This window comes from Buteo buteo, chromosome 23, assembly GCF_964188355.1.
Source record: "Buteo buteo chromosome 23, bButBut1.hap1.1, whole genome shotgun sequence".
Taxonomy (NCBI): domain Eukaryota; kingdom Metazoa; phylum Chordata; class Aves; order Accipitriformes; family Accipitridae; genus Buteo; species Buteo buteo.
In genome coordinates, this window is record NC_134193.1 from 3,614,711 (window position 1) to 3,624,742 (window position 10,032).

Sequence of the window (10,032 nt, forward strand, 5' to 3'; positions counted from 1 at the left end):
GTGACCTGATGAGTGCTTCAGTTGAGGGTTATTCTTTGACAGTTAGAGAAACACCGGGCCAATCAGCCCTTTCAGGAACAGACTGATTTGCCTCTCATTTTAAGGAAGGATGTCCTAATTCAGGTCCCTGAAGTGGCACATCTTCAAATAGAGTTGCTCCAGCCAGCAAGGGGCAGCTGTGCCCCATGGCTGTGGTAAGTGAGGGCTGTGACTCTCAAATCATGAGGAAAGGTGAACCCGACTCAGAGGCGGAGGAAGCTGAGGCAATCATCTGCTTTAAGCTTTGCTTTCTTGGATGGCAACTTTGCAGTTGTTGCTCTGAGATGGTCTTGAGTGCTGTAACCGCCACTGTCAGCACATGCCCCCAGTCCAAGTTTAGACAGTATTTAACAGGTAGAGTTGACTAAAACAACTGTAGAGTGGAAATTCTGACAATTCTGCTTCACCTTTGACACCTTGGCTTCAGATTCTCATCCAGAGAATGAGATGCGTTAGCAAGAGCTTGTCCTGTGCTTCAGACGACATGATGGGTGGTTTGCATACGCATCATAGTGCAGCATTCTCTATGTAACTTGTGACACCCAGGGCGCTGTCAGCCTAGTGGAGTGCGGTGACCAGCAGGTAAATCATCAGCAGCTGTTTGCGGCTGGGGTAAGGCTGACGGATTGACAAGGGGGATGAGAACACGTAGTTCCTGGTGCTCTGCCTTCCTTGTGATCTGACTGTCCTAATAATACACGGGGGGGGCGTTAAGCATCTTTAATATTTTTGTAAGCGATTAAAGGCACAAAGTAGAGCAGCAAGAGAGACTGCCCAAGTGAAATACTTTGTGCTTTATAACCCGCAAGTACCCACAGGTAGGTGCACTAGTACTCCTCTCGTGCGTTTGTTGGGGTGCAACAAAAAAGTTTTGTTCCCTTCTTGGTCTTTGGTACAGGACACAGGCAGGTCAGCAAGCTGGAAGGTTAGACCAGGGAGTAGGACTGTTTCTTCTCTTTCACTTACTGATACCTTTCTTTAGGGTTACTTTGAAAAAGAAGATTTGACCGATCAAGCCGTCAGGAGACTTTCCGTCCAAGAAAGAGCGAAGCCAGCTCTTGCCAGGACTGGAGGAAGTCCCTGTTGAGAGCGAAGCCTTCGAACCTGCGCTCGTTCTCAGACGGTGTCGATTATGTCCAAGCAAGGGGACGACTGCTACTTCTATGTCTATTCCACCTGTGACAAGGTATGTTTGGGCTTCTTTTGCTTTGGGGTTTCTTGTTGAGTTTTTAGGAGAGGAGGGGGCGGAGGCATCCAGATTTCTGTTAACTTAAGAAGCCGTTCGATTCTGCTTCCAGTGCTACTAGCATGGATAATTTTGGAGGCTGTACTGTTTTAATTTCCTCTTTGTGGGTTTCCTTTTGGTTACAGGGAGACAGCTGTTCCTTCCGCCACTGTGCGGCTGCTCTGGGAAATGAGAGAGTGTGCAGGCTGTGGCAGGAGGGTCGCTGTTTCAAGACTACCTGCAGATTCAGACACATGGAAGTCGATGTGAGTGTTTGCCTAAAGATGTGTTCTCCCGCTAAATCCCTGAAAGCCTTTTTCCTTGCTGTCGGCAGACTGAATGTGCTTGTACGTGATAGATTTACTCGCTTTCAAATGATACTGGTTTCCGTTACTTGGAGGGGGCTGGGAGGAAGTTGGGGGAAGAAAAATCAATTTCTTAGGTATATCTCAGCAAGACATTTTTGTATTAGGTGCTGACGTTCTTGGGGTAGCACAGGGTGGGGAGGGAGAAGATGGGAAGGAAATAAGGCTCTGAAAGATAACTTGAGATAGATTCAAGCTAGGCAATTTAAGGCATTTTTTCCCTCTGAATAATCCCAGTATTTTGCACATTGTCTTAGTTTAACCCACCCTGAACTGATGTGTGCGAGTCCCCGTCTTCTCCAACAGAATGACAGGAAAGCTAGATAATGTGTAGTAGTTACAGCTTGCGCAAACTTTGTCGATCTGCCCTGCAATGCTTTCAGTGATAAAACTGCCCTTTGGAATGATGTTTCCGCACTGCATTGCAATAGCCCTGTCTCTGGCATGACGTGTAACTATGTCTCTTAGCAAGGCTAAGGCAAGTGTTACCATGAGCTTTTCTTTCTTTCTGTCTTCAGAAAAAACGCAGTGAGGTTCCTTGCTACTGGGAGAATCAGCCAGCTGGCTGTCAAAAATCCAACTGCGCGTTCCGTCACACGAAAGGACGCTATGTTGGTGGGCGCTTCTTCCCGCCAAGCAAAAGTGAGTTTCTTGGGTCCTTTTCCTTTAAGCATTAAAGAATTAATTTTGAATATTACTTAGGAGTGGGTACAATGCCGTAGAAGGCATCAAGTAACTGCTGACTGAGGAGTGTAGGGAGAAGTGTGCAGTCACAGGCTCTCAGCTAAAGGGACTGTAATTCCGGTATTTAATTTTTTCTTTGCTGCTCAGCTTCTCTGTGCTTTGTGTGACCTTTGCACTTCAGGTTGCTTTCCCTTCATTTCATCCTTTCTGGAGGGTAGGGTGGTGAGATGAGTGTGTGAAGGGAAGCCGTTGTTCCTAGTGTGTTCGTAGGGGTGGGGAATAGGAAACTCTGACTTGAGCAGCCAGGTGGGTTATCTATGGTATCTACCGTATCTAGACAGTGAGTGCAAGGTTGGGGTGAAAGTTTTACATGGCCGAATGGGAGATGATCCTCGTCTTCCTCTAGCTATGCTTCCAAGTCGACCTGAGCCTGCAGAAGATGATGTGAAAATGGCTCAGGCGTCACTGCAGCAAAACAGACTTTCTGTCCAGTGGAGTCCCTCTCTGCAGCTGAGGGGGGTGATGAAAGGGGAAAGCTCTGAAAAGGTCCCAAGTCCTACACATCCTCCAGCCAGTTGTAATCAATGCTGCAGATGATGATGAAGATGGGTACTTTTTCCTTACTGAAGGCATTTCTACTGGAGGTGAATGTATAAATTCACAGAGTGCCTGAACTGTGTAGTGTTTAAAGCTACGGACCAGAGTCTGGAGTCTTCAGTACTTTTTCCCCGGTATAGCTCTTGCTTATATGAGCCTGTCAAGTCAATACAGCTGTTTAAAAAAACCTCCCACAAACAGTTGCTTGTAGTTAAGAATACGAACAGAATATGAACCGTGGACTGAAATGTCATTGTACGAGCTGCATAAGCATGAAATGTCTTGTATAATCCCTGCTCCATAACTGAATAGGTTTTATTTTGGACTTTCAGAGCAGCTTTCTGAAGATGGAGGTGAAACTAAAACACCTGTCCAGCCACGGGCAACAGAAGCCCATAGTGGAACGCGGATAATTTCCACTAGGAAAGGCAGTGCTAATACAAAGCAAGGTATTCTAGCAACTGTAGTAGGATGGCTTGGAAGGAGAACTTGACGATTAACTCCAAAGCGATATGTTCTAAAACTACGATAGAGCATCGGGTAGCTGGATGGAGTCAGTTATTTCCACGAGCTCATTCCTCTCTCCTAATGTCGTATGTCCCTTGGGTCAGACAGGTCAACTCCTCCTTGTTGACTGTTGTAAAACAAACAAAATAGAGCCACAGCATGGAGTTTAAATGCCTGCAAATGTGTCCTTTCAAACACGGTGGGAAGAAGCCATGTCTAATGATAGAGGAATCTAATATCGTGTAGATGGATTAAAACGCTTAAAACGGTAGGTTTTACTCTGCAGGATGGGAGGAGGGTTGAAGAAGGGTGCCAGTTGCTTACCAAAATACCCATCCGTTGTATGGATTTTTTTACTGGTGAGGAGTGTTGAGAGGGTTTATTTGGAAGACTTTGGAAGGGTTCTGAGCTGTAAGAAGCTTGAGCGTGTGTGCTCTTCAACATGTGCCTTTAGGCCTCAGCTTCATTAACCATTTTCTGTTTTCAGAGGACAATTTAGATTTTGGAATAAAAACACTTGAAGAAATCAAACTGGAGAAACTAAAGGGAAAAACAAAAAGCCAAGGTGGTGAGTTAATATCCCCTACTTGTAGTGAATACTATTGTTTCCACTTCATGGCTCCTCAACCGAAAGGTCAAGTAATAATTAAGATAATTCAGACAGGTTAGCCTGCTGGTGCTGCCTCTTTTAATGAAAACCATGCTTTTATGCTTCAAGGCCCTGGTTTGATTGCAAATATTGGGCATCTGTAGGTGCTCAGTTTGTTGTGTTGCAATAAAAGATGCAGAAGCGGTTTTTATCAGCCTGACATTATGCTGTAGCTCATCACGTATTACAGCACCTTACAGACTCTCCAATGTGCTTAATTGGACTCTCATGTTCCTGAAGTTGAGTGAGATTTGTGAATGAGCTAACGTGTCGACAGCACGTGGCAGAAGTAGCGGTTGGGTTAAGTGCAGTAGCAGCAGAGAGAGAGGCTAATGTCAATACGAGTGTCAGTATGCAAAAAAGGGGATAACTGGAAAAACCGGGCAGTAATGAAAGGGCAGACCTATAGAAGATGGTATTATACAAGTAGCCAATTTTTGAAGCGTTGACGAGGCTGACGGTGGCACTTGCGGACAGTAGCGTGCTACGAGTCTGTGTATAAGTGGTGGTGTTCAGATCTGCACAAATTCCTTTGAAAGGCAAAAAAGGTGTGGCACTACTACTACGCGTAGTCACTCGTTTCTGTGGTTTGGCTACCAGAAGAGTGCCTTTTGCTGGGAGGTGGGCTAGAAGGAGAATGCTCTTAGTGGCTACTGGTTTCTGTGCAGCGAAGAGATTAGTCTTTGGTTTAGGGGAGGAGCCTGTGATTGAAGTGAATCTTGGCGAGAGGATGGGAAAACGGAAAGCCTCCATGGGTAAGAGCTTTTTGTGAGCCGTTGTTCGGGTGCCCTCGTCTAAACGTGACTGTGTTTAGGGGTAATTTTGCTGCGTGCCGGAGGAAAATACATTTTGGCAGAGGTGTGTATTGGCGGCAGAAGTGGCAAATGTGGTTAGCAGCTGAAAGGCAAATCTAAGAAAAGATCCCTGGAAGCATTGAAGTTTGTGGCTGACTGTTCTAAAATCCTCCTCCAGAGAAACGTTCTTCAAGCATTGCTTGTTTTCTCTCTTTCTGAAGCTGGTAGAAGTGTCCTTCCGTTAAAGCGCAACCTTGCTGACAGGCTGGGGAAGAAGATAGAGGTTCTGGAGAATGCTGCCAAAGCACCAAAGAGAGGTGCAGCTACTAAGCAGACATCTGGATTTGATGCCCAGATTTTGTGTTTAGGTTTGCTGTTTGTCCTTTCTTCTAGTGGTTCTTTTTGCGTGTTGGTTGAGGGCTCAAGGTAGCTCTGAATCCCAGTGAAGTGATGGCTCTCATTGTGAAACGTGAACAGCAAATGGAGATTTATGCAGTCTGCCGAACTTTTTCTGTTCTCTCTTGTAGTTCAAGTCCCCAGGTCCCTGAAGGAGAGGCTAGGACTGCCCTCTGAACAGAGCCGTACAGAGACAGGTACGAACTGGCTTCCCAGTGTATGCCTTCCCCTTTTGTCTTTCCGTGAGCTTTCCTACAGCCCTAAAAGTTAATTTAAAAAAGCCTGCCTGATTCCTCTTGCTCGAGTGCTGAAGCTGTCCTGTTTAGCTGCTGGCTAAATACACTTTTAACTGGAAGGATTGGGGTGCTTTGAAGAGAACCTGTTTGTTTGCTGGGTTTTTTTCCTGAGGCAGAGCAAGACGGTATCAGTTCTCTCTTCCTTTTACTCTAGCGAAACCGAAGGTGTGCCTGAAGCCTTTGGATGGGAAAGCCACCTTCCCCAGAAAGCAGCCACTGAAACGTAAGGCAGCTGAGAGTCATCCGTCTGCCGTGGTGGCTGTGAAGCCACCGAGTGCCACTGGTGGCGCCGGGAAGGAGCCTTCAGCTAAAAAAGCAGCTGTGGTAAGGAGAGCGGCTGGGGCAGTAGTGGGTCCCTAGTAAAATTTATGCCCAAGTTGTAGCCTCCTCTTGGAGAAAAGATGGAAGACTGAAATGTTCTACGGGTCTCCGTTCCCTTTTAAATCTAGAAGCGGTCAACAGGATGCTTGTAGTACCTTTCTGCTTTTCACCAGGTGAATGGCAGTGTTTCCATAATGCTCTGCTACGTCCCTTAATGCTGCGTTCTTTAAAAAGACCCAAGATCGTTAGTAAACTTTAAGGGAATGCTAACTTTTCTTCAGGTGTGCCCTGGCTCTGTGTTTTGGTTAAGGCTCAGCAATGCCAGAGGAGAAGCAGCGGAGGAAGAATCTGCAAAGCAGTCTTTGACCTGTGTATCCTAAAAACCATCTTGCTTCTTCCTAGGCTGTTGTTCCGGCTTTTCCAGAGGGCAGCCTCTTCTCCAGACGCGGGAGAGGAAAACCCCAAACCAGGTAACAACCACAGCTTGTTCTTTTTCTTGATCAGTGTGCCTTTCAGGTGAAACTAAGTTGTTTTTTTTTTTCACACATGGAAAAATTAGAGTTTTGAGATAAATCATGCCAAAATCCAGCAGAGGAAAAATTTGTCTGAAATAATAAGTTTCTAGCAGCTGGCTGGACTGCTTATCTAGATTGTTGTCTGAAAACGCTGCAAGTTGGTACAGCTTTTCAGTGGCTTCTTGGGTTTTCTGAACGCCTGCAGAGGTTGACTTGGTAACATTTTTGCAGTCAAATTAGCAAAGGTGGCAAAGTGTCTCTGGCGACAAAAATGGAACCTTCTTGGCCAGACCCCAGGTGCTGTGTCTTCGCGGATAAATCCCCAAACTGCAAAATGTACCTGCTGATACATTGGACTCTAGAAGTAGCCCCAGGTTAATTGAATAACAATCCCTGCGTAAGGCTGAGGTGTAGGAGGGATTAACTACCATTTTAAGAGCTGGTTTGCAGAAAACATCTCTCTGCTTAAGGAATGCCATCCACTGATTTGCTCTCTTTCTTGTTCTTCCCAGTCCTGAACTGCATACTGGAAGCCTGGCAGACTCTGTGGCACCGTCAGAGGTCTCAAGCTCGACCTCAGCTTCCTCACGAGTAGCAGTAAAGACGGACGGGTTGAGCTCCACAGGGGCCTGGGAAGCAGCCTTCTCTGCGGAAGACGACTTTGAGCAGTTTCTTTGGGAGATCTCGGGAGGCAAACTGGAAGAGATAATTGACCCGGACCCAGAGAAGGATGAGGATGAGCTCCTCATGGAACTTGCTGAAATGCTGGACATCTGAAGCGCATAGTCTTAAGGCTTAAAATAAAGAAAGAAAGAAATTGAAACTGATTATTTTGTTGGCTACCCAGAGGTGATTCTTTTTCTAGCTGAGGCTTTGCAAGGAGTCTTAAAGCACAGGTGAACTGGTAGACATCGGGAGTATGTGCAGGCAGTTGTCCTAAACTTCCCTGCTGGTCAGACATGCGGTCTGAATTTGTGACCCTGCAGAAGACAGCTGAGACTGGGGTCTATTGTGTACCCTGCCACCAGGGATCGTTTTCCCTAGCAGCTACCTTTTGAATCATTGTCTTAAATTTTTGAAGAACTTGAGTCTCTTCTCTTCCTACGAGGATTTGTGAAGGTGGGGCGGCCCTCAGGCATTTGCTGCTGGCAGAGGAAGAATCGGTTGTGGGAGTGGATTGTCAATACTTTCTCTTTGGAAGAAAACACTTGCGTGCTTTGATAATCCACTGTGCTGTCTTCGTTCCTAGAGGAAAGGTCTGAAACCAAAACTGAGCAAACTGCTGTTGCGGCTCCAGAAGGGTCACCCAGCCCCAAGCTGCCGACGCTTTATCCTGCCAAAGGACTTTCTCCCGCTGAGACTTCTGCCAGCATGGGTCGGTCGGTCGTGGACTTTGGGAGAGAGGAAGAGCGCGCGAGAGCCCGGCGAGGAAGGCTTCCCCCTCGCTGCTTCCCTCCTCCTGCTCTGTCGTCAGCCTTCGCTGTCCCCGGCCTAGGCGCTGTCCGTGGAGATGGGGTTTGGTGTACGCCATGGTTTCTGTAAATATTTTAGTCTTTACGCTCATATTCTCCTGAAGGTCCTGTATGAAACGTAGCCTGGCCGCCTCCGCCTTCACCGGTAGTTGAGCTGTTCCCCATGACAGCAGTTAACAGCGTTTTTACCGAACCCTGGCGCAGGAAAGGTGCGGGTGCGTGGTCTGTCTGTGGGGCGTCCTTAACGCTCCGCTCCAGAACGTCATCTTCCACTACCTGCAGAACGTGAGTACCGCCGGGCTGCCGCGGCTTCGGCCCCGTGTGAGAGGAACATCCCGGTGCTTCTTGCGCAGGGCCCTTTGAGCCGTGTGGGGAGCGGGGCGGCACGCCGGGCGGGTCTTTGAGAGTTCAGGATGGGGTTTTTGGAGCCGGTCTCGCTTGAACTGAAGAACTTGCTGTCGTTGCAATCCGTGAGAAGAACAGCTAGTTCCGAGTTGGGCGTTTTTCCTTCTCACCTTAAGGAGTTACCTTTGTAAGAGGCGTTTGCTCTTGCAGTCGGGTGTGCAGGGCTGTTTTCCGTGACAGTCTTAAAGCCTGTGCTGTTGCGTGTTCGCCAGTGAAGGCAGAGAGGATTTCCGAAATAGTCTACCACCTTAAAAATGACCGTGGATGTAACCGAAACCACGCGGGAGAGTTACTGCCTCTTAATGCAGAAGGAGAGGACAACATTGTGTGGAGGGTTTATGTTCCTGTTGTGCTCTCCCCCTCCATCGTTTTGCAGAGGTCCAGGATCCAGGTGTGGCTTTATGAGCAAGTGAACATGCGGCTAGAAGGCTGCATCATTGTGAGTATCGGGATGTCTTTGGATTGGGTATTTTGTTGGTTGTTCTTCAAAGTCATAAAACTGTTTCTTCCTGTCAGGAAAAGCTAGCATGGGGGGTGGAAATACCTCGTGCCTCTCCAATTGATAGTCTTAATTGTCCAGCCCACGTCAGCACAGCTCACGATAGCTTGTGTCGTTGTTGCTGAAGTTTAGAGCAGGGCACGTAGCTCAGCGAAGGCTCTTGTTGCTGATTTTTAGGGCTTTGATGAATATATGAACTTGGTGCCTGACGACGCAGAGGAAATTCACTCCAAACCAAAATCAAGGAAAGAGCTGGGTATGTCAGTATGTCTGTGTAAGCCGAGCGATGCCTGAAACCTGGCTGCGTGAGCCTTCCCCGTAGCAAGGCTTTAAAGCACGAAACGTGTGGAGAGTGTTGAGTTTGGAGTCCAGTGAGCGGATACTGGCTAGGTCTCGGTTCCTGCTGTTTCTTGAGCTGGTGGCTTTGTTGAACGTGAAGGAGAAAGAATCTGCCTCTGCCTGCGACGAGTCTTTGTCTTTCAAATGTGTGTAACAACGGATGGACTGCGCTGCACTTTTTCTGCAGCCCGGGTGGCTGGAGGGGTCCAGTTGTACTCCTGCTCAGGAATATGGAAGGCGACAAGCGAAATGCTGAGCTGCTTGGACATTCAAAAGAGCTAGATCTGAGGGGATTTCTCTTGTTCCCCGCATGGTGGTGGATATAGTAAAGTTGCACTGTACAGGTGTGTCTCACTTCCTAGGGAAAAGAAATGGCACCTTCTAGACCGTGAATTCCTCCTGATTTGTGTTGGAATGCCTCTGCTGGGCAAAGCAGTGGTCCTTAATGGCCTTCCATTTAAGAGTTGGCTTGTGCAAACCGCAGCAATCGTGCTTGAAATTTCCTTTAATTATCAATGGCATCAGCAACACATCCAGTAATTTCTAGGAGGAGATGCGTAGGAATCTATATGACACAAGAGTCTGTTTTTGAAGGTGCTAAGGGTGAAAAGTGAATAGTCCCATCAATACTGAAGAAGGGAAGGAAACCTTGCACTTAACAACTGTTTTTCTTCCCTTTGCCAACAGTCAAAACCCAGTAACTAACAGGAGAACCCAACTCGTCCTCTCTTTATTTCAGACTTGGGAAAATCCCCTGCCAGAAAAAAAAAAAAAATCCTGGAAAATCCGCTAGTGTTTGTGTGAGTAGAAGGTTCCAACCTTTTGTTATTAACTTGTAAGAACGATTTCATTCCGTTTTGTCCAAGAGAGTCAGAAATACTTGCACAGAAACGCGCAGCATCTGAATGAAAGGGGTCAGAACTGCTTGA

At 47.2% G+C, this 10,032-nt stretch overlaps 2 protein-coding genes across 2 annotated transcripts; both read left to right on the forward strand.

Moving 5' to 3' along the window:
• Positions 1 to 787: 787 nt before the first annotated feature.
• LOC142044056 (zinc finger CCCH domain-containing protein 11A-like) lies at positions 788 to 5,531 on the forward strand. Its single transcript, XM_075056082.1, has 4 exons — positions 788 to 1,225; positions 1,411 to 1,530; positions 2,148 to 2,271; positions 5,388 to 5,531. Exons 1-4 carry the CDS (start codon positions 1,172 to 1,174, stop codon positions 5,525 to 5,527), a joined length of 438 nt encoding a protein of 145 aa, XP_074912183.1. The 5' UTR covers positions 788 to 1,171; the 3' UTR covers positions 5,528 to 5,531.
• Positions 5,532 to 5,780: 249 nt separating this feature from the next.
• On the forward strand, positions 5,781 to 7,929 carry LOC142043999 (zinc finger CCCH domain-containing protein 11A-like; the record flags this gene model as incomplete). Its single annotated transcript, XM_075055943.1, has 3 exons — positions 5,781 to 5,876; positions 6,276 to 6,343; positions 6,901 to 7,929. Coding segments are annotated over 3 exons (429 nt in total), but the record flags the coding sequence as incomplete, so codon positions are not given.
• Positions 7,930 to 10,032: the final 2,103 nt, after the last annotated feature.